Source organism: Pristiophorus japonicus, chromosome 26, assembly GCF_044704955.1.
Source record: "Pristiophorus japonicus isolate sPriJap1 chromosome 26, sPriJap1.hap1, whole genome shotgun sequence".
Lineage (NCBI taxonomy): Eukaryota > Metazoa > Chordata > Chondrichthyes > Pristiophoridae > Pristiophorus > Pristiophorus japonicus.
Genome location: NC_092002.1, coordinates 19,402,009 through 19,426,824, shown reverse-complemented (window position 1 = coordinate 19,426,824; position 24,816 = coordinate 19,402,009). Strand labels below are relative to the sequence as shown.

General features: G+C 51.4%; 1 protein-coding gene across 6 annotated transcripts in view; it reads left to right on the top strand.

Annotated features, from left to right (window-relative positions):
• LOC139239229 (sodium/calcium exchanger 3-like) overlaps positions 1 to 24,816 on the top strand; it is a 519,976-nt gene that overhangs the window by 78,289 nt on the left and 416,871 nt on the right. For all 6 annotated transcript variants that reach the window (XR_011588619.1, XM_070867916.1, XM_070867913.1 and 3 more), the window contains exon 2: positions 19,066 to 20,899. Coding sequence is in view for 5 of the 6 variants with exons in the window: in XM_070867916.1 (XP_070724017.1) it covers positions 19,125 to 20,899 (1,775 nt within the window). In the remaining variant the exon portion in view is untranslated. The remainder of the gene's footprint in view (positions 1 to 19,065; positions 20,900 to 24,816) is intronic.

Here is a 24,816-nt window from a genome sequence, read left to right as displayed (position 1 = left end):
CCCTCACCTCGTCGTCACTGCCCTTACCTCGGGGCCTCCTCACTGGCCCGCCCGAACACCACCTCCGCGAAGGGGCCCGACCGAATAGCTCCACAGTGGCAGGCCCCCGCCCGAACACCACCTCCGTGGCGGAGCCCCGCCCGAACACCACCTTCGCGACGGGACCCCGCCCGAACACCACCTCCGTGGCGGGGCCCCGCCCGAACACCACCTCCGCGACGGGACCCTGCCCGAACACCACCTCCGTGGCGGGGCCCCGCCCGAACACCACCTCCGCGAAGAGGCCCGACCGAATAGCTCCACTGTAACAGGCCCCCGCCTGAACACCACCTCCGCGGCGGGCCCCCGCCCGAACACTACCTCCGCAACGGGACCCCGCCCGAACACCACCTCCGTGGTGGGGCCCCGCCCGAACACCACCTCCGCGAAGGGGCCCGACCGAATAGCTCCACCGTGGCAGGCCCCCGTCCGAACACCACCTCTGCGGCAGGACCACGCCCGAACACCACCTCCGTGGTGGGGCCCCGCCCGAACACCACCTCCGCGGCGGGGCCCCACCCGAACAGCTGCTCGGCGGGACACCCCCCCCCCCCCCACCACCTTTCTGACGTTCCGAAAACTGGAACAACCCCGAACCTGGGCTCGGGTGTTTCTGGATTCGTGACGTCAGAAAGACGATCCAAAGTCCGGAAAAATGCAGAATCCGGAACGGCCTTGGTCCCGAGGGTTCCGGATTGTGGATACTGCACCTGTATTCTGTACCTGACATTTGTCATAAACTTCCTGTTTTCGATTTAAGTTTAAGGAAGCTCCAGCTTTGCAAACCCCATTTTTCCTCCTCCTGGAAATACATTTGGTTTGTCCCCAAACTATCTCCGCCTTGAAGGCCTGCCACTGCTCATTCATGGCCAAGTGTTGCTTCCAGTCCACCTGTGCCAGATCCTGTCTCAAATCACTGCAATTGGGTGATTTCACCTTTGATTTTCCTTCGTCCCTTTCCGTAACTACTTTCAAACCAATAATATTATGATCACTATTACCAAGATGCTCTCCCACTGCAACACACACTCCACTTGCCCCACTTCATTCCCCAGAACTCGATCCAGCACTGCTTCCTTCCTCGTTGGGCTAGAAACGTACTGATTTAAGAAAGTTCTCCTGTACACCTTTCTTCACCATCGTTGCCCTTTGCACTATGTTCCCCTCCAGTGTATACTAAAAGAAAAATAATTCCCCTGCTCTTATTCGCAAATAGTGCCATGAGATCTTTTATGTCCACCTGGGAGGGCAGGCAGGGTCTCGGTTTAACGTCTCATCTGAAAAACGGCACCTCCGACAGTGCGGCGCTCCCTCAGCATTGCACTGGGAGTGTCAGCCTAGATTTTTTGGAGTGGGACTTGAACCCTCAACCTTCTGACTCAGAGGCGAGGGTGCTGCCCACGGAGTCACCACCTGACCCTACACTGAAGGCACCATATAAATGTAAGTTGTGTATCCTTTCTGAAACACCCTGAAGGGCATTATTTGCGAAATGTAGACCTGTCAACAAAGGCGATGATTGATTTAAGGAGGGAATCCTCGGTTGTAAAGCAGCAGGGCACACACAGCAGCAGCTGCGACCTATAGGCGGGGTTTTACGGTACCTTAAAGCTGTCATTTCTTTCTGTGCAGTCAATTAATAACTTCACAGCACCACCAGCGCACGGTTTTTAACAAGGTGCTGCAATTTCTGACACCGTCTCTCCTGGATACTGTGTGCGAAAGCTTGACATGTCCACAGCAGGTTGTCAGGGAGATTCCCCGAGGTTTGATTGCGAAGCCGCTGCCAGTGATTCCCAGGATTTTTTTTTTTTTTTTTTTGGCTCGGGCTGGCTGATTTGATGGGAATTTCCTGCGTGAGCGAAGGCTGCGGCAGCAGGAATTCCCCGACCTGACCGAGTCAGCTGCTGCGAGCAAGCTTTGCGATCCACAGCCATCAGCAGTTGGTGCAGCAACATCGGGGCGTGAGGCAGCTCAGCAAATCCCCGGGATCTCCCCTCTCGTCAGGAATTCCCAGCACCGGGAGTTGCGTCCTCCCCCCTCCCCGCCCGGCACACCTCGACTCTTGGGAAGCTTTTCCCAGTGCTTGCATGTAAGTGAACCGACTGCGCGTCGGCGAGAGCGTCCGAAAGGTTTCGGGCGACAGCAAAAAAAATTAATTCCAGCTCCGTCTTTCGACAGGGGTGAGCACGAGAGGGTAACGGGCGCCTTGAACATTTAAACGCTCAATGATAAATTCTGCAAAGGGTGGGGAATGTAAAATCGCAACAGCCAGGGAGGGGGTGCGGGGCACGTTCGATCGAGATGGCGCCGAGCGTTCTCTCGCGAGCAAAACTGTCTGGGCTTGGGGTCGGATCACTCTGTTTCCCCCCCCCCCCCCCCCCCCCACCGATCGAGGCAACGTTTTGTCAGTACTTTGTAACAGAAACAAAATGGTGTGAGGCCGAGAAGATTTGAGATCTACAGCACGCCTCGGGGGCGGGAGGGGCGGGGGCGGCGAAGTGAGCAGTTTGATCGAATCCATCAGAGCCTGGTGCAGTTGTTGAATATTGATGAGATGTTCTCTTCCGATCGAACCCCACCCCCGTCTCCCCCCCCACCCTTTCCTCTAAGGATCAGCTGATTTTGGTTGCACCCAAGCCCTGCTTCAACCGGGAAGTGTTCCTTCGCTGTGGGCTGGGGGTGGGGGGGGGGGCGCTAGTTAGTCCCGTCGCCCCCTGCCCGCTCTTTGGAAGGTACATGAGCTGTCTAGAGATTTCCAGATTACGCACCAGGACCCGAGAGCTGATTGGACGCATTTCGGCTTCACATCCCGAGGGCTGCTGAGGGTTAATTCCATGGAGCACAGGCTGGATAGGCCAGTGCTGGGCTGCGCGCTCTTTCAGCTCGGCCCCCTGCTGGAACTGCGGAATTAACCCTATAGGCAGTTCGGGCGAGGAGGTCAGTGTAACCTGCTGGACTTTGGGGGTGATTCTCAGTTTTTTGGGTGTGTGCAAAATAGGTCGCTCGTCCACGGGCAGCTGATCTGTTACCGCCTGTTGAGTTTTATCCCCGTTGTGTCCAAATTATTGGGTGAAAATCCCACAGAATCCATTGAGCTCCTCATCGGAAATTTCTGATACATGTTCCTCACCCCCCATTGTTATCCCCTGTCCCGTACCCCACCCCACCCCATCCCCATCCCCATCCCGAGCCCCACCCCACCTGAGCCCCACCCCCATCCCGAGCCCCAATCCTATCCACACTCCCAACCCCACCTCAATTTCCACCCCTATCCTCACCCCCATCTTGACACCATCTCCCTCCTGACCTTGGCCCCCATTCCGACTCTCACCCCATCCTAATTATCCGACCCCCCACCTCTATACTAATCCACTCAATCCAGAACCCCACCCCATTCCATCCCAATCTTGACCCCCGCCCCATTGCTGAACCCCCCCCCCCCCCCCATGGCCATCCTGATCTCCACCCCACTCCTGTTCTGTGCAGTGATGTACTTTTGGAGTGCAGTCGCCGATATAGAAACATAGAGACATAGAAAATAGGTGCAGGAGTAGGCCATTCGGCCCTTCGAGCCTGCACCGCCATTCAATGAGTTCATGGCTGAACATGCAACTTCAGTACCCCATTCCTGCTTTCTCGCATACCCCTTGATCCTGCTAGTAGTAAGGACTACATCTAACTCCTTTTTGAATATATCTAGTGAATTGGCCTCAACAACTTTCTGTGGTAGAGAATTCCACAGATTCACCACTCTCTGGGTGAAGAAGTTTCTCCTCATCTCGGTCCTAAATGGCTCACCCCTTATCCTTCGACTGTGACCCCTGGTTCTGCATCTCCCCAACATTGGGAACATGCTTCCTGCATCTAACCTGTCCAAACCCGTCAGAATTTTAAACGTTTCTATGAGATCCCCTCTCATTCTTCTGAACTCCAGTGAATACAAGCCCAATTGATCCAGTTTTTCTTGATATGTCAGTCCCGCCATCCCAGGAATCAGTCTGGTGAACCTTCGCTGCACTCCCTCAATAGCAAGAATGTCCTTCCTCAAGTTAGGAGACCAAAACTGTACACAATATTCCAGGTGTGGCCTCACCAAGGCCCTGTACAACTGTAGCAACACCTCCCTGCCGCTGCACTCAAATCCCCTTGCTATGAAGGCCAACATGCCATTTGCTTTCTTAACCGCCTGCTGTACCTGCATGCCAACCTTCAATGACTGATGTACCATGACACCCAGGTCTGTTGCACCTCCCCTTTTCCTAATCTGTCACCATTCAGATAATAGTCTGTCTCTCTGATTTTACCACCAAAGTGGATAACCTCACATTTATCCACATTATACTTCATCTGCCATGCATTTGCCCACTCACCTAACCTATCCAAGTCACTCTGCAGCCTCATAGCATCCTCCTCGCAGCTCACACTGCCACCCAACTTAGTGTCATCCTCATATTTGGAGATACTACATTTAATCCCCTCGTCCAAATCATTAATGTACAATGTAAACAGAACCTTGCGGTATCCCACTAGTCACTGCCTGGCATTCTGAAAAGTACCCATTTACTCCTACTCTTTGCTTCCTGTCTGACAACCAGTTCTCAATCCATGTCAGCACACTACCCCCAATCCCATGTGCTTTAACTTTGCACATTAATCTCTTGTGTGGGACCTTGTCGAAAGCCTTCTGAAAGTCCAAATATATCAACTGGTTCTCCCTTGTCCACTCTACTGGAAACATCCTCAAAAAATTCCAGAAGATTTGTCAAGCATGATTTCCCTTTCACAAATCCATGCTGACTTGGACCTATCATGTCACCTCTTTCCAAATGCGCTGCTATGACATCCTTAATAATTGATTGATTCCATCATCTTACCCACTACCGATGTCAGGCTGACCGATCTATAATTCCCTGTTTTCTCTCTCCCTCCTTATTTAAAAAGTGGGGTTACATTGGTTACCCTCCACTCGATAGGAACTGATCCAGAGTCTATGGAATGTTGGAAAATGACTGTCAATGCATCTGTTATTTCCAAGGCCACCTCCTTAAGTACTCTGGGATGCAGTCCATCAGGCCCTGCGGATTTATCGGCCTTCAATTCCATCAATTTCCACAACACAATTTCCCGACTAATAAGGGTTTCCCTCAGTTCCTCCTTCTTACTAGACCCTCTGACCCCTTTTATATCCGGAAGATTGTTTGTGTCCTCCTTAGTGGATAGCGAACCAAAGTACTTGTTCAATTGGTCTGCCATTTCTTTGTTCCCCGCTATGACTTCCCCTGATTCTGACTGCAGGGGAACTACGTTTGCCTTTACTAACCTTTTTCTCTTTAAATATCTATAGAAACTTTTGCAGTCCATCTTAATGTTCCCTGCAAGCTTCCTCTCGTACTCTATTTTCCCTGCCCTAATCAAACCCTTTGTCCTCCTCTGCTGAGTTCTAAATTTCTCCCAGTCCCCAGGTTCACTACTATTTCTGGCCAATTTGTATGCCACTTCCTTGGCTTTAATACTATCTCTGATTTCCCTTGATAGCCACGGTTGAGCCACCTTCCCTTTTTTATTTTTATGCCAGGGATGTACAATTGTTGTAGTTCATCCATGTCTGCCATTGCCCATCCACAGTCAACCCCTTAAGTATCATTCGCCAATCTATCCTAGCCAATTCACGCCTCATACCTTCAAAGTACCCTTCTTTAATTTCTGGACCATGGTCTCTGAATGAACTGTTTCATTCTCCATCCTAATGTAGAATTCCACCATATTATGGTCACTCTTCCCCAAGGGGCCTCGCACAACGAGATTGCTAATTAATTCTCTCTCTAAGATGGCCTCCCCCCATATTGGTCTCGAAAACCATCCCTTATGCACTCCAGGAAATCCTCCTCCACCATATTGCTTCCAATTTGGTTAGCCCAATCTATATGCATATTAAAGTCACCCATGATAACTGCTGCACCTTTATTGCATATAATGTTGGAAATCGCACAGCCAGTTAGTGCACAGCACGATTCCACCAAAACAGCCATGAGATGCTCTGTTCCGGTGCCTTACAGAAAAGTATGTAGCATTCCTCACTGCCTGGTGGGATATGGGCTTGACCCAATGATTCCACCACTTGCCCACGAGTGGGGAGGTGCAAGGAGCGGGCGGGGGGGGGGGGGGCATTGCCCGACAGGCAGAGAGAAAGCGGATGTACATCTGGAGCCTGGGTTATGACATTGGCTGAGGCTTGGGAACAGACTTGTCTCCAACTGTGTGGGCATTGTGAGGGCATCGGCTGAGCGGCTCAAGAACTGGAACCCCCTCCCATTGGGTGCGGGGCAGGTCAGATGTTGACTGAGGTTGCAGCCTCGGGCCCAGGCTGGGTTATGGCTCAGGCTGGGTTGTGCACGCAGTGAAGGTGGGTTGTGGAGGTGAGGCTCTGAGAGGGATTGCTGAGGATTGGGGCGTTGGGATGATGAGAACATAAGAACATAAGAAATAAGAACAGGAGTAGGCCTCGAGCCTGCTCCGCCACTCAATAAGATCATGGCTGATATGATCTCGGACTCAGGCCCACTTCCCTGCCCGCTCCCCATAACCCCTTATCCCCTTATCGTTTAAGAAACTGTCCATCTCTGTCTTAAATTTATTCAATGTCCCAGCTTCCACAGCTCTCTGAGGCAGTGAATTCCACAGATTTACAACCCTCTGAGAGAAGAAATTTCTCCTCATCTCAGTTTTAAATGGGCGACCCCTTATTCTAAGGTTATGCCCCCTAGTTCTAGTCTCCCCTATCAGTGGAAACATCCTCTCTGCATCCACCTTGTCAAGTCCCCTCATAATTTTATACGTTGGGATGACTGGGTTTACGGGTAGGGTTTCAGTGCATAGCATCGATGCGAGGTGGCAGGGGGAGAGTGCGGGAATCTGTGACTGGACTGGGGGACCTCTGGAGCATATAACCACCACCAACAATAACTTGCATTGAGATAGCACTTTCCCATGCTGAAATGTCCCAAGATGCTTCACAGGAGCGTTATCAATCAAAATTATATCCGAGCCACATAAGGAGATATTCGGACAAGTGACTAAAAGCTTGGCCAATGAGGTAAATTTTAATGAGCATCTTGATAAAGAAAGAAAGACTTGCATTTATATAGCGCCTTTCACGACCACCGGACGTCCCAAAGAGCTTTCCGGCCAATGAAATACTTTTGGAGTGTGGTCACTGTTGTCATGTAGGAAACGCGGCAGCCCACAAACAGCAATGTGATAATGACCAGATAATCTGTTTTTGTTATGTTGGTTGAGGGATAAATATTGGCCCCAGGACACTGGGGAGAACTCCCCTGCTCTTGTTCAAAATAATGCCGTGGGATCCACCTGAGAGAGTGCAGATGGGGCCTCAGTTTAACATCTCATCTGAAAGACGGCACCTCTGACAGTGCAGCGCTCCCTCGGCACTGCACTGGGAGTGTCAGTCTGGATTTATGTGCTCAAGTCCCTGGAGTGGGATTTGAACCCACAACCTTCTGAGGCAGAGGCGGGAGTGCTGCCCACTGAGCCACAGCTGACACTGAGGAAGGAGAAAAAGGTGGAAAGGGGTGGAGAGGGTTTAGGGAGGGCATTCCAGAGCTTGGGGCCCCAGGCAGCTGAAGGCACGGCCACCAATGGTGGCATGATGAAAATCAGGGATGCGCAAGAGGCCGGAATTGGAGGAGCGCCGCTATCGCGGAGGGCTACAGAGGTGAGAACAGGGTTGGGAACAGCTTATGACTGACAGCAGCCATTTTGTGTGGTGCAATCAGGACTGTAGCTTGCAGAGTCCCGTCGTAAGACAGTGAGGAAATTCTACGCAAAATCCTTTTCCGTGCACTGCCTCCGGCCAACATGAGAACCAACATCGCAGCACTGCTGGATCTGGAAATACAGGTAGATTGTGCGAGCATTCGGATGAATACATCTGACCTTTCGTAAACAGCTAGAAAGGCAACTGTGTTTTACAGACTGCTGGGAATATTTCAAGCAGATTCCTGTTTTTTTTTTTGTTTAACCATGTATGGGCAGGATATCTGCATCCTGCTAAAGAAATGAACAGATCCTCCTTTAAGAGTGGTATCGGGGAGAAAATGGCTGTCCACCACACAACATAATGAAATAACTTGCATTTATATAGCGCCTTGCGCTGCCTCAGGACGTTCCAAAGCGCTTCACAGCCAATTAAATATTTTTGGTGCATAGCCACTGGTGTAATGTGGGGAAACGCAGCAGCTCCCAGAAACAGCAATGAGATAATGGCCGGATAATCTGTTTTTTAGTGGTGTTGGTTGAGGGATAAATATTGGCCAGGACACCGGGGCGGGGGAGGTAGGCAAGGTGTGGGAGGAAATTCTTCTGCTCTGTCTCATAATAGTGCCATGGGATCTTTATCGGCCACTTGAGAGAGCATACGGAACCTCGCTTTAATCTCTCATCTGAAAGACGGCACCTCCGACAGTGCAGTAGTGGGTAGCAGTCTGGCCTCTGGGTCAGAAGTATTATGTCTGTCGTGTACTTATGAATGACTCCACGAGGCAATGTGTTGCACTCAAACTGTAGTGACCTTGGTCCTCTATTCGTAACTCCAGAGTGAGGCAGCCGCATGGTGCTCCCCCTTTAAAGCCCCTGCCACCAGGGCAGGAAACCCCGGTCTCCACCAGTTGCACCCTCTAGTGGTGCCAGCATGTATACACACAGTGTAAACCTTATTGATAGCACCTCAGGTAAACGAGTCTCCATCTTATGCAACTATACAGTGGCTACACAGAGAGTACATCCATAGCCTGCATATATAACAAGAAGCTTGTGGGCTGATGGTCCCAGTGTGGTGCTGAGGGAAAACTTGGCTCCTTAGGGACACCATCGTGTGCCTCCTCGTAAACCAGGCAAGCAAGAAAAAGAAAGAACATTCTTTTCCACGATTTATCTGACGCGTGCTGGTTATACATTTTAACTTTGCCAATTGCAGCAAATCACGGCTGACACCTTCTGTTAAGGAGGATACAGACCCTGTCAAAGGACTATGTCTGTCCTCCCGATATAGGCCTTTAGCCGCCTGAAAGCGGCGGGCGCAGAATGGCCACCGACTGTCCGGGGAGGAGCCGCCATTTTGCAAATTGCCCTTCATCAGGGGCGGAGTGGTGTCGGGGACCACTCCGCCCGTTTTCTCGCCGCGGTGTGTACCCGGTGCCCCCGACGGCGTTTTTTTGTCGGTGCGTTCCTTGCTGGTCGGTGGCACGGCCGCCCTTAAAGGGGAGGTGGCGCAGCCGTCGATGCCATTTTATTTTTTTATTGTTGGCCGACTGCCATGTCGGCCCACCAATTATGCCCCTGGGCGGGCTGCCAACGGGCAGCCTGTCACCCCCTCTTGGGTGCCAGGCCACTGGCCCGGCCGAACCCCTCCCTGGTGGCCCAGTGGACCGAACTTAAAAATATGCGGAGTTTGCAGCGGCCCTCCCCTTTAACTGAACGTTGTGACGTGTCCGAGCGATGCGCTGACTTCATTAGTGCGGCACTGATGAGCGATAGGGGCGGCTGAGCCACTCCCAGGGCACCTCCGCCCCTCTTCTGCAACTACATCCGCCCGCAGCAGCAATATCAAAACTTCCAAGTGCCGAATATTGACGGCATCTCCGCCGCAAACCCACGCGGCGGATAAAAACGTCAAAAAATGGACCCATTTCGGGCAGAGGTGAATGTTCTGCCTTCCATTGGTCACGAGGCCCTGTCACACGTCTCTCCCAATGGATTGACCTTGTTTCTAATTCATTCACGGGATGTGGGCGTCGCCGGCAAGGCCAGCGTTTATTGCCCATTCCCAGTTGCCCTCGGGAGGCTGTCGGTAAGCTGCCTTATTGAGTCATCATCGGCAGTCCCTCAGAATCGAGTCGGACTTGCTTCCACTCTAAAAGTGAGTTCTCAGGTGACTGAACAGTCCAATACGGGAATTACGGGAGTCCCTGAGGGAAGGGGAGGGTGGGACTGGTTTGCCGCACGCTCCTTCCGCTGCCTGCGCTTGCTTTCTGCATGCTCTCGGCGACGAGACTCGAGGTGCCCAGCGACCTCCCGGATGCTCTTCCTCCACTTAGTCACACTGAGGCATACGAAAGCATGGGCCTTGCGCTAAACATCAGTAAGACAAAGGTCCTCCACCAGCCTGTCCCCGCCGCACTGCACTGCGCCCCCAATCGTCAAGATCCACGGCGCGGCCCTGGACAAAGTAGACCACTTTCCCGTATTTCTTGAGTACAACTGAGTGGCTCGCCAGGCCGTGTCAGAGGGCAGTTCAGACTTGTGGGTTCTGGAGCTACGCATAGGCCAGACCGGGGAAAGGGCGGCAGATTTCCTTCCCCGACGGACTTCAGTGACGCAGTTGGGTGTTTCCTACAATCCTACTCCGGCTCGCTGGGGACGGTCGCTCCATTTCGCAGTCTGCTCACCGGAAGTTGGCTCCCGCTGGCCTGTGAATGTGACCCGGCCTCTGACACGGCCTAGCGAGCCACTCGGTTGTACTCAAGAAACATGGGAAAGTGGTCCACGTTGTCCAGGGCCGCGCCGTGGATCTTGATGACTGGGGGGGGGGGGCAGCACAGTGTGGTGGGGACAGGCTGGTGGAGCTGATGTTCAGCGCATCGCTCGTTGTTCCAGATCTCCACACGTCCCCGTCTCGGCCCTTGATTACTCCTTCATTCTGCCCGAAGGTACCTCCACAACACGAGACGCCGCTCGCCTGGATTCTAAAGCTGCTTTATTCTCCGGTTGGCACAATGTACACAACGTACACAAGAACGTAAGAAATAGGAGCAGGAGTCGGCCATTCGGCCCCTCGAGCCTGCTCCGCCATTCAATAAGATCATGGCTGATCTGATCATGGCCTCAACTCCACTTCCCCGCCCACCCCTTGACTCCCTTATCGCTCAAAAATCTGTCTATCTTCACCTTGAATATATTTAATGACCCAGCCTCCACAGCTCTCTTGGGTAGAGAATTCAAAATATTCACGACCCTCTGAGAGAAAAAATTCTTCCTCATTTCCGTTTTAAATGGGCGGCTCCTTATTCTGAAACTATGCCCCCTAGTTCTAGATTCCCCCACGAGGGGAAACATCCTCTCTGCATCTACCCTGTCAAGTCCCCTCAGAATCTTATACGTTTCAATAAGATCACCTCTCATTTGTCTAAACTCCGGAGTGATGCGTAGGACAAGGGGCTCTTGTATCATTCAGCATAACTTCTGTTTGCGACTGTTACAAAATTAAACAGCATGTGAACATTGCCCCACATCAGTGGGCCGTCTAAATAATCTTAACGGCGCAATCTCTCTGTATTCTGCCCTACCCAGGACAGCGGGTCACTGTTTTGTCTGTAATGCACTAATGAATGACTCCACGAGGCAATGTGTTGTACTCAAACTGTGGTGACCTTGGTCCTTTATTCGTAACTCCAGAGTGAGGCACAAGGATGGTGAGCAGTCTTTTATACTGGGCCTTGCACACCTATGCAGGTGACCCTCAGGTCTCCCACCGCAGTGCCCTCTGGTGGACAACCTCTGCCACTGGGGCAGGAAACCCCGGTCTCCACCAGTTGCACCCTCTAGTGGTGCCAGCATAGTATATACACAGTGTAAACCTTATTGATAGTACATCAGGTAACAAGTCTCCATCTTATGCAACTATACAGTGACTGCACAGAGAGTATATCTATAGTCTACATATATAACACACACACTCTGCAGTCTTCTGCTGCTAGACTCCCTCTGAGTGCCAGTGTCCTGATTTTTAGAAGCCTTCCCTCCCCAGCGATCAGGCGGTTTTCTACTCAGCTGCGCGAAGGGTCTCCCTGACTAACCAGACGCGGCTCGCGGATTGTTTGGCGCTCTGACAGAACGTCCCACTCCATCTTCACCTGGCCACTCGTCGTGGGTCGTGTTACTGTGCCAAAGGTGCGATATAAATGCAGATTGTTTTTGCTGACCCTTTGAGGCAAGCTCGCGCTGTAACGAAAAAGCAAATCTTCTCGCGGCTGATGTCTAAGACTTCCCAGGATAGAGTGGCCAAACGTGACGGCCACACTCGACAAGATGCAACCGACGCTGGACAGAAGTGAGTGAGCGGGCTGGACTGTATAAACCCCCATTCCCAGGGCGCCCCCAGTGCAGTACCTTTCCTACTTGAGAGATCTCTGGTGTATGCCTGTGCTGTTTGATTTAATTTGCCGATTGCAATAGGCATGCACTGCCTCGGGGTGTTTGATCAGAGTGCAGCGACTGCTGTTGGGCTTGGTGCCACGGAGCTCCGTATTAAACAATGCTTGTGCAATCAAAGGGAATCCCAGAGGCTGTGTGGGTGTGATTCAATAAATGTATTCCATAATTAATGCACAGGAAGGAGCCAGAACGATTGGTTCAGGAGAGAAATTACAGCTTTTATGACTTGTGTGGTTGGCCTTTCCTGTTCAGCCCTGGCTCAGCACTCTCTCGCCTCAGTCAGATGATTGTGGGTTCAAGTCCCACTCCAGGGACTTGAGCACAAAAATCTAGGCGGACATATCCAGTGCAGTGCTGACGGAGCGCTGCAGTGTCTGACGTCTCTCGGATGAGACGTTAAACCGAGGCCCCGTCTGCTCTCTCAGGCGGACATCAAAGATTCCACAGCGCTGTTTAGAAGATGATCGGGGAGTTATCCCCGATGTCCTGTAAATTTTTGTTCCTCCTCCAACCTCACTAAAACCAAGCAGGTTATCTGGCTGTTGCTGTTTGTGGGAGCTTGCTGTGCGCAGGTTGCTTCCTACATCACAACAGTGACTACACTCCAAACATATTTAATTGGCTGTAAATCTCTTGGGACATCCTGAGGTTGTGAAAGGTGCTATAGAAATGCAAGTCTTTCTTCAGAACATAAAGAAAGCATGTGTTAGGATTTTTCTTTTGCTAAATCTTAAACGCTCTGTCTCCCCATTTGGTTGACCAGTGGCAGCACTACACACTCTCCCCAGGGCAGGGGGCACACACTCTCCCCAGGGCAGGGGGCACACACTCTCCCCAGGGCAGGGGGCACACACTCTCCCCAGGGCAGGGGGCACACACTCTCCCCAGGGCAGGGGGCACACACTCTCCCCAGGGCAGGGGGCACACACTCTCCCCAGGGCAGGGGGCACACACTCTCCCCAGGGCAGGGGGCACACACTCTCCCCAGGGCAGGGGGCACACACTCTCCCCAGGGCAGGGGGAACACACTCTCCCCAGGGCAGGGGGCACACACTCTCCCCAGGGCAGGGGGCACACACTCTCCCGGGGCAGGGGGCACACACTCTCCCCAGGGCAGGGGGCACACACTCTCCCCAGGGTAGGGGGCACACACTCTCCCCAGGGCAGGGGGCACACACTCTCCCGGGGCAGGGGGCACACACTCTCCCGGGGCAAGGCGGTCACACACTCTCCCGGGGCAGGGCGGTCACACACTCTCCCGGGGCAGGGCGGTCACACACTCTCCCGGGGCAGGGCGGTCACACACTCTCCCGGGGCAGGACGGTCACACACTCTCCCGGGGCAGGGCGGTCACACACTCTCCCGGGGCAGGGCGGGCACACTCTCCCAGGGCAGGGGGCAAACACTCTCCCGGGGCAGGGCGGGCACACTCTCTCCCGGGGCAGGGGGCACACACTCTCCCGGGGCAGGGCGGGCACACACTCTCCCGGGGCAGGGCGGGCACACACTCTCCCGGGGCAGGGGGTGCACACTCTCCTGGGGCAGATTAGATCACCTCTCATTCTTCTGAACTCCAATGTGTACAGGCCTAACCTGCTCAACCTTTCCTCCATAAGACACCCCCTTCATTTCAGGAATCAACCTAGTGAACCTTCTCTGAACTGTCTCCAATGCAAATATATCCCTCCTCAAATACGGAGACCAAAACTGTGTACGCAGTACTCCAGGTGTGGTCTCACCAATGCCCTGTAGAGTTGTTCACTCGGCGTGTCTCGCGCTTCCACGAAATGTGTGGTGGTTGTGAACTAGTGGAGGAAGGAAATTCACTGAACAATTTGTAGGTTAGGAGGAAGGAGAGAGGATAATTCACTGGAGCACAGACCGTAGTCATACCAGTGAAATAGAGAGAAACTAGGAAGGTTGTGACAGAGAGATGTTGAGGGCTTCAGGTGAGAGTGGTGATGACTATCAGATGACCTTCGCCTTGTCCAGGATGGAATTAGTTCTCACTGAGACCTTGCTCTAGTTTGCAAGACTGCTTAATCAAGGACACTTCTGAAAATCTTCATAAAACCAATATTGAGGTTAAGACGTGTGCATGTTCAATGGGGATTATATCTTGACAGCTTTAAGTTATTGCCTAAGCGAGCTCTCTCCAAAAATCAATTCTCTCTTTGAAATGCACTACAGTGAATTCTAAACCAGAGGTGTTTATAAGTGGTGTGTGGATCGCTGTACCTCACCAGAAGCCCCACTCTCAATAACCAGGACAGGATGAAGGTGAAATTCCTCTTGCGTGCTAACGGAAAGTGGGCGATAGTGAAGCACTTGAAGCCAATGGGATAGCAAATCGGGCGGGGAGTAGAACTGGTGGCTGATCCGTTATCAGCTATTTAGGTTACCATCCAAGGCAGATTTCACCGTAACTTCGCCCGACTCTACCCCTGCCTCAGCTCATCCACTGCTGAAGCCCTCATCCATGACTTTGTTACCTCTAGACTTGACTATTCCAACGCACTCCTGGCTGGCCTCCCACGTTCTACCCTACGTAAACTAGAGGTGATCCAAAACTCAGCTGCCCGTATCCTAACTCGCACCGAGGGACTGCCTATGATGATGATGAACTCGCACCAAGTCCCGCTCAACCATCACCCCCTGTGCTCACTGATCTACATTGGCTCCCAGTTAAACAACGCCTCAGTATTAAAATTCTAATACTTGTTTACAAATCCCTCCATGGCCTCGCCCCTCCCTATCTCTGTAATCGCCTCCAGCCCCACAACACCCCCCCGAGATGTCTGCGCTCCTCAAAATCTGTTCTCTTGAGCATTCCTGATTATAATCGCTCAACCACTGGTGGCCCTGTCTTCTGTTGCCTGGGCCCCAAGCTCTGGAACTCCCTCCCTAAACCTCTCCACCTCTCTACCTCGCTTTCCTTCTTTAAGACTCTCCTGCAGCCCCACAACTCTCCGAGATAATGCGCTCCTCTAATTCTTCCCTCAAGCATCCCTGATTTTAATCTGCTGCCTAGGCCCCAAGCTCTGGAATTCCCTCCCTAAACCTCTCTACCCCTCTTTCCTTCTTTAAGGCGCTCCTTAAAACCTACCTCTTTGTCCAAGCTTTTGGGTCATCTGCCCTAATACCTCCTTATGTGGCTCGTTGTCAAACTTTTTATAATGCTCCCCTGAAGCACCTTTGGATGCTTCACAATGCTAAAGATGCTATATGAATGCAAGTTGTCATTGTTGTGCTTTAAAGTTCACTGTGATGGGGGAGGGGGAGCGAATGATGACACTGTGTGTTGGGGGACTCACCCAGGGTGTCACGGAAATCGAGGACGTAGGTGGGATTTGGCCGCTTCGCTCAATGAGGGAGGCGGGCTGGCCATGGTATTGGTCATGGCTCAGTGGGCAGCACTCTCGCCTCTGGGTCAGAAGGTTGTGGGTTCAAGTCCCACTCCCGGGACTTGAGCATAAAAATCTAGGCTGACCCTCCCAGTGCAGTGCTGAGGGAGCGCCGCACTGTCGAAGGGGTCGTCTTTGGGATGAGACGTTAAACTGAGGCTCCATCTGCTCGCTCAGGTGGATGTACAAGATCCCATGGCACTATTTCAAAGAAGAGCAGGAGAGTTATCCCCCGTGTCCTGGGGCCAATATTTATCCCTCAATCAACATAACTAAAACTGATTATCTGGTCATTATCACATTGCTATTTGTGGGAGCTTCCTGTGCGCAAATTGGTTGCCAAATTACCTATAGTACAACAGTGATTACACTCCAAAAATACTTCATTGGCTGTAAAGCGCTTTGAGACATCCAGTGGTCGTGAAAGGCGCTATATAAATGCAAGTCTTATGATGTGATTTTTCGCAAGTTCTATTGTCAGTAATATGAATATGTATTGCTATCGACTGGGGTTGCATTCCTGTGCCTTTTTGCCAAGAATTAATTCAGCGTGCAGTCAAGCACTTGAAGGTTTATTAAAGGCTAAATGAAGCAAATCCGTCTCATGGCCAACATTGAGGTTACATAAGATAAGGTCGTGGGAGGTGAAGACATTTCCGCCAGTGGAGCTCAGCCCTCCCAAAGTCTTTGTTCCTCACCTCCCAACCCATGGCTCTGACATCATTGTTACATCGGCGCTATATAAATGTAAGGTTGCACAAAAAGCATCAGTGTTACATATAAAAAGAGAACTGTGTCTCCAGGTGGGGTGATAATGTCAATCAGTCTCTCCAGCCCAGAAAGGGAACCGTTTAAACCGTCTGAGTCTCGGTTCTACAGGTAGTAACTTAACGGGCCGAAGGTTGTGGTCTGTACGAGTGCGTAGGTTGCGTGCACGTGCCTGAGAGGTCCCGCAAGTTGCCGGTTCATGGCACGTGATGGCTACGCACCAAAATCCGCCACTTGCGAACAGTCAAAATGTCTTCTAGCAATTCCAACGCATCCCTGGGAGAAGGGCCTCCGCGGGTGGAGATTTGGGCTATTTGCCCAACTCCCCTGCCCAGCGAATATCCTTCAAAATCTTACGCCTGGTGTAAGGCCTGCTTTTTACCAGCGTAAGAGTTTTAAAAGATAGAAAAATAACATTTTATCACTAATTTTTATATTAAATATCCTGTCCTTTAAGGTAAGTTCATTTTTAGCTCTATTAAAAACATTTTTTTTAAATTCAAAAAAATTAATTTTTGTCAAACATTCAATTTTAATGAATGATAAATATGTGAAGTGTTTGTGCAACAGAAGGAGCGAGGTCCTGTGCTTCTTGACTTGACAGCAGCGTACAATACCGTCTGGCAAAGTGGTCTGCTGCTCAGGCTATCAAAGGGTTGTTATGACTACGGAGGTGATGTTCCCGAGGCGGACAATTCCAGGTGATGCCACGCGATAGGCTGAGCCCCTGAAAGATCCAGAAGGACGGATCCCCTCAGGGACCTTCTTGCTCCAACTCTTTTTCAGCACATTTACAAATGCTCTACCGCCAACAATCTTTGGGCCAGTCGAGTATGTCGATGACATCTGCCTGGTTTCAAGAGTGAGAGAGTGAGAGAGAGAGACTTTAAAACGATTGATGACAACTTGAACCAAGGCACAGCAGCCACATGTGATTGTTGCTGAACATGGAGGCTGAGACTGGCTGGCACATGGCCCAAAGCCTGTAGACCTCGGACTAACTCTACATTGCATACTTACCTCCAAGGACCACCTCACTAAGTAGCTCGGAAGACCACAATCAGAAATGGGTGTGAGCCCTGGCTCAGTGGGCAGCTCTCTCATCTCTGAGGTTTTGGGTTCAATAAGAACATAAGAAATAGGAGCAGGAGTCGGCCATTTGGCCCCTCGAGCCTGATCCGCCATTCAATGAGATCGTGGCTGATCTGATCTTGGCCTCAACTCCACTTTCCTGCCTGTTCCCCATAACCCTTGATTCCCCTGTTGTTCAAAAATCTGTCTATCCCCATCTTAAATATATTCAATGATTCACTGAATGTTATGTATGTAACTATGTAATACTTGCCACCAGAAGGCGCGACTGTTGGAGTCCTAATGGTCACCTGCACACATGTGCAGGGCCAGTATAAAAGGTTGATTGCCATGTTGTTTAGGCACTCTGGAGTTGTAATAAAGACTAAGGTCACACTAAGTTTAGCTCACAGTACTCAGCCTCGTGGAGTTCTTCTATACATAACATTGATATATTCAAGCTCTTTGGGGTACAGAATTCCAAAGATTCACAACCCTTTAAGAGAAGAAATTCCTCCTTATCGCCATCTTAAATGGACGACCCCTTATTCTGAAACTATGCCCCCGAGTTCTAGATTCCCCACGAGGGGAAACATTCTCTCAGCATCTACCCTGACAAGTACCCTCAGAATCTTATGTTTCAAGTCCCAGTTAAGCACATAATCCAGGCTGACACACCAATGTAGTACTGAGGGAGTGCTGCACTGTCGGAGGTGCCGTCTTTAAGGTGAGATATTAAACCGAGATGCCATCTGCTCTCTCAGGTGAACCTAAAAGATCCCACGGCACTATTTCGAAAAGCAGCAGGGGAGTTCTCCCCGGTGTCCTGGGCCAATATTTAACCCTCAAACAACATGACTAAAAACACAGATTATCTGGTCATTTAATTCATCGCTGTTTGTGAGACCATGCTGTGCGCAAATTGGTTGCTAGGTTTCCTACATTACAGCACTTCAAAAGTACTTCATTGGCTGTGAAGGGCTTTGGGATGTCCTGAGGTGGTGAAAGGTGCTATATAAATGCAAGATTTTCCTCAATAAGCTTACAGTTCAGTTATGCGGGTGTAACCGTTATGAAGCCTGCATGAGGTGTGACATGAATTGGACTCACTGTGACAAAACTGAGATAGCATAGCCTCCTTTAAACATATCCAGAATGAAAGGGGTTTTATGTTATTACAATTGATTTCTCTAAAGCAGTAATCCAGGTGTGAACATGTGTCCAATTCCAGGGAATGGGACTGTCCAGCTGCACATGGTGAATTTTGAAACAAGAATCTGGATTCTCTCTTTGAAACTGTTCAAACACATTATTTCTGCACGGGTCCTGTGACTGGGATCGACATCAATCAATCCCATGTTTAAACATGGGAGTTAACGTTTTGCAAGAGACTTTGTTGCAAAATGACAGATCCTTCAAATTTAATTTCTGGTGTGATTACAGTTGAACCAAATATTTGTCTTGAGTTAATTGAGAGAAATGTTCATGTCACCAGCTGCCATGCCTTGAAGTGCAACAATTTTAACATTTTCCTTTTTATCTTCTTTTACAGGCAACTGAAGGTTGCGAGCTCCTGAAATTAAGGTTATTCTCTCTGAGCAAACCACGCCAATGGCCAAGTTACAGTGGAGAAGCTTCCTGTCCCCTCTCCTGGGGTCTGGGCTCATGGTCACCATATTCATGATGACCATTTGGGAAGCAGAAGGGACTGACACAGAAGACCCCGTTGACCTGTCCAATTCATCCTGTTTCGGGTCTTTCCAATGCAACCGTGGGATTATCCTCCCGATATGGTACCCGCAAAACCCGTCTTTGGGAGACAAGGTTGCCAGGGCGATCGTCTATTTTGTGGCGATGATGTACATGTTCCTCGGCGTCTCCATCATCGCCGATCGCTTCATGTCGTCCATCGAAGTCATCACCTCGCAGGAGAAGGAGATCACCATCACCAAGCCCAATGGGGAGACCAGCGTGGCCACCGTCCGCATCTGGAACGAGACGGTGTCCAACCTGACCCTCATGGCCCTGGGCTCCTCGGCCCCCGAGATCCTCCTGTCGCTCATCGAGGTGTGCGGGCATGGCTTCCACGCCGGGGAACTGGGGCCCGGCACCATTGTGGGCAGCGCGGCCTTCAACATGTTTGTCATCATCGCCGTCTGCGTCTACTGCATCCCCGAGGGCGAGGTGCGCCGGGTCAAGCACCTGCGCGTCTTCTTCGTCACGGCTTCCTGGAGTATCTTCGCCTACATCTGGATGTACCTGATTCTGGCCGTCTTCTCCCCCGGCGTGGTCCAGGTGTGGGAAGGGCTGGTGACCCTCATGTTCTTCCCGGTCTGCGTCGTCTTCGCCTGGATCGCCGATAAGAGGCTGCTCTTCTACAAGTACGTCTACAAAAGGTACCGGGCCGACAAGCGCCGGGGCATCATCATCGAGACGGAGGGCGAGCTCCCCAAGGGCATCGAGATGGACGGGAAAATGATCCTGGAGCCCGGGGACAGTGTCCTGCCTGATGGCACTGTCATCTCTCTGGAAGCCAAAGACTTGGACGAGAGTCGCAAGGAAGCCATCCGCATCCTTAAAGACCTCAAGCAAAAGTATCCCGACCGCGAGCTTGAACAACTGGTGGAGATGGCCAATTACTACGCCCTGCTCCACCAGCAGAAGAGCCGGGCCTTCTACCGCATTCAGGCCACGAGGATGATGACCGGGGCGGGCAACATCCTGAAGAAGCACGCTGCCGACCACGCAAAGAGGACCACCAACCTGCACGAGGCGAAGCCCGACCCTGCCGAAGAGCTGTGCAGCAACATCTGCTTCGAGCCCGCCAACTACCAGTGCCTGGAGAACTGCGGGCTGGTCACCCTGACCGTGGTGTGCAAAGGCGGGGAGCAGAACAGCACCTTCTACGTGGACTACCGGACGGAAGACGGCTCGGCCAACGCTGGCTCGGACTATGAATACAGCGAAGGCACCTTGATCTTCAAGCCCGGTGAAACGGTGAAAGAGATCACCGTGGGCATCATTGACGACGACATATTTGAGGAAGATGAGCATTTCTTTGTCCGCCTCGGCAACCTGCAGAGCGGCGATGCCGAGGGCATGTTTGACTCGGATCCGACAGACTATCCTAAAGGACGTCTGGTATCCCCCTTGGTTGCTACGGTGACCATCCTGGACGATGACCACGCTGGCATCTTCACCTTTGAAGACAAGGTTTACCACGTGAGCGAGAGCGTTGGCGTGATGGAGCTGAAGGTGCTAAGGACCTCTGGAGCTCGCGGGACGGTGATCATACCCTACAGAACTGTGGAAGGCACGGCCAGGGGAGGAGGCGTGGACTATGAGGATGCTTACGGGGAACTGGAGTTCCTGAATGACGAGACCACGTAAGTACACGAATCTTGGTGGTCACTGCTTTATACACCAACACAAACCAAAAGAGGGTAGCAACTAGTTAATACACGGATTTTTCAACGATAAGTGAGCCAAGGGTTATGGGGAGCGGGCGGGGAAGTGGAGTTGAGGTAGAAGATCAGCCATGATCTCATTGAATGGCGGAGCAGGCTCGAGGGGCCAAATGGCTGACACCTGCTCCTATTCCGTATGTTCTTAAGTTCCCGCACCACTTGACTCATCCCAATGTGGGGAATCTGAAAGTTCGTTTACCGTTGGAGCGAGCTAGTGTTAAAACTCATCTGTGCTTTATGCTCCAGCCTCTACTATCTCTGTTCTTCGGAGCTTTGTACAGCGAGCTTCTTATCTTCACATTCTCGTCAAAAAACAAACAGTGGGTTGAATATGTCTTGGAATTTTTTCTGAATTTTAAAATCGCAGTGACTGCTGCCAACGACAGGAAGCTGCGCGGAAACGCACTGTGCAAGGCAGCAACCGGAAGCGTGTTGCGTTGATTCCGGTTTTTTTGTTACTCAAGCCTGCCCCCTCCCCGACATGTTTTTTTCACGAGCCTGCTCCAGTAACGAGCAGGAAGCGTGCGTGTGCTGAACATTTCTCCACAGCTTCTAGCTCGTTGGCAGCAGTCGCGTCTGTTTAATATATATTGGAATGTAATTTATATATATATTGGAATATAATTGCCATTCCTGCCCCTGTTAGCTCTTGTAGCAATAGGGGCAATCTTAACTTGGCCACCCATCGTGAAGCTGACGGGATTGAGCACAGTGCTGGTTTGCTATCCCACTGTTTTTACGTACTTGGCATATATGGCTCAGAAACAGGCCATTCGGCCCAACCAGTCCATGCCAGCGTTTATGCTCCACTCGAGCCTCCTCCCGTCTGTCCTCATCTAAATCTATCAGCATAACCCTCTATTCCCTTCTCCCCCATATACTTGTCCAGCCTCCCCTTAAATGCATCGATACTATTCGCTTCAACCCCTCCCTGTGGCAGCGAGTTCCACATTCTCACCACTCTCTGGGTAAAGAAGTTTCTTCTGAATTCCCCATTGGGTTTCTCGGTGACTATCTGATATTGATGGCCTCTAGTTATGCTCTTCCCCACAAGTGGGAACATTCTCTCTGTACCCACTCGATCAAAACCTTTCCTCATTTTAAAGGCCTATAATTGGTCACCCCTCAGCCTCCTTTGCTCTCCATTGAAGGTGTAACAGCGGCGTTTCACCCGATCCTGTGGGTTTCCCGCCCAACGAATTAGGATAAAATTACCCCCCTCCCCTCCCTCCTCACTGCTTCCCGTTGGATGCAGGAGGGTCGGGCTGTACAGGCCCAAGCCCCATACCTTCCGCTAATTCCAGCTGGAGAAAGTTGCCCCTGGCGAGGTGCTCATCATTGCACAGAACATTCGGGAAGTGAAGCAATAGGACTTTACTGTTGTCAAGAGCGAGTCCAATTCGGAAGTGACGGGGGGTGGGGGGTGGAAATAAATGAACAACAACTCGTTCTTGTACAAAAACATTAATTAAATTGGCAGGCTGCCTTTCAGACCATCGAAAACAAAAGTCAGATGGAGTTGGCTTCTAATCAGAGACCACTTTGTTTGGGTACCGCTCACATTGTGATGCTGTGTGACGCTGAGGACAACTTGCACATTGTTGCAACGGGGGAGGGGCGGGGGCAAGGTTGGCAATTTACCAGCATGCTTAGTGTTGCTCCTGGCTGCCTTATCCATTTTTCTTGGGGGGGGGGGGGCGGGGAGGGGAAACGAGGAAGAACTGAAGGGTTTTGTGAATGAGTTTGTTTTTAAGCGAAGCGATGTCACCACCAATCAATTTGTGCTGTAACGATTCTCAAAATGGCCCCTTACATCATGGCGTGGGGGCGGGAGGATGGGAAATGGCCATTTTCTTTTGTCGGTGGACACGCCGGATGGCGGAAGATTTCAGGTAAGGTCTAATACTGAATTATTTTCTGAAACCGCTCTTTAAATGTTTCTGAATTTTGTGGACTACTCGTGAATAGTTGTTGTGCGGATGTGATGATGGAAATAGATGCGCTCAGGGTTGAAGATGCTTTGTGTCCATGTGGTACAAATATCGAGGCCCCGTGGCTCTGCGTTCCCAATTCCTCATGTCGTTGTTGGAAGGATGAACCTTTGCACCAAGCCCATTGTGTCCTTTTCTTGTTGCTGTGAGTGCCTGGGTTTTGTGTCGGGATGCAGGTCCTCTCTGGATCTACTTGTGTTGGGGACTGAGTTGTGTCAATGGTGTTGTACTGTGCAATGTTGCATTGCAATGCACACACTTCACCCTCCAAGATGGCACTGTGCTGGTCTGTGCTATCAAAGCATTTGGAACACCAAAGTGTTTGCGAGAACAATAAAGTGGAACTTAGCCAACCCCTCTGTCAGTAAAGTTGGTCATCCGCCATCTTCTGTGTCTAATGAAAGGATCCGTGTTCTTGTGCTTGTACTCTGGGCGATAGAACCTACATTTATATAACGCCTTTCAGAAGGCAAGTGGTTCTGGTAAACAAACCCCTCTCCACTTTTCTCCGCAATTCAGTCTAAAACGTTGGTATCTAGAATGGTGAATGGGTACTTTGTTTCATAGCTTGAAATTTTGGATTGCAAGCAAGGCATTCCTGCCAACTTTTACCTTTTTGTCTGAAGTGGAATTAAAAGTTCCATTGTAACTCACTAACGGGCGGGATTTTTTTTGTCTTCTGCTGCCCCTGTTAGCGCCCCGGAGAGGCGGCAATGGCGGCGGTAAACACTTCCGGGCAGGCGGCCAGCTCCCAGTGCCCCGCCGGGACATTTGGGGCCGGTTTGGGCGGGGCACGGAGCATTACCGACCGGGAGAGGCGAGCCGGTGTGTAACGCCCCGGGTTGCGACACCGGCTCGAATTTTGGCTCCCGCCCGACCCGCAGCGCCCCCTGCTGGGGCCGCCTGTGGCAGCGGGCGCTCCGAGCTGTAGCGGCCGCAGTGAGGTCAGTAATGGCCACCTCGGGTAAGTGTGGGAGTTTGTTGTTTTTTTTGCGCTTTCTGTTGCGGTGGCATGAGTTATTTATTGGGAATGTTTTTGGTGGTTTTTTTCAGAGTTTCCCCCCCCCCCCCCCCCAGGCCTCTCTCAGAGCACTCCGAGGCCGGCTGTTGAGCTCGGTATTTTCCCATGCTCAGCCGGCCTAACGCCCTGAGAGAGGTGTACAACGCCTCCCTTAGCGCTCCGCCCCACACTCGGGGGCCCAGCTGACGAATTTTGCTGACTGAGGCGCAAACCCTTCCTGGGCACAAACCTTACCGCCAGGCCCCCATTACCGCCCCCAGATCAGCAGAACCGAAAATCCAGTCCAATTGTTTTCCAAGTCCCTGCGAGAGAACCTGTCACTACTTTTCCTTTGTTGTAGCTGGTGAGTGGCTCCACGTTTTGGGGTCTTCAGAAGCTTCTTGCAACCTGCTCTCCTGCTCCTCAGGGACCCCGACAGCTGCACTCCTTGGCGTTTGCTGCAGAACACTGGGAGGGAAAAGAGGTTTCTAGCCGACGTGCCCGGCGAGGTCAAGAGGAGCAGTGTTTGCCGTGTTTGTCAATAAGTGCTTCAGCATCAGGCTGGAGTGCAGTGAAATGTAAATGTTGCACCAGGACAGACAGAGTGGCAAATAAGGCAGAATTTCTGCCTCCAGCAATTAAGGTGGTTAATAAGGCACACGGAATACTTGCCTTTATTAGCTGAGGCATAGAATATAAGAGCAAGGAGGTTATGCTTGAACTGTATACAACACCAGTTAGCCCACTGCTAGAGTACTGCGTGCAGTTCTGGTCACCACGTTACAGAAAAGATGTGAATGCACTGGAGAGGGTACTGAAGAGATTTACGAGGATGTTGCCAGGAC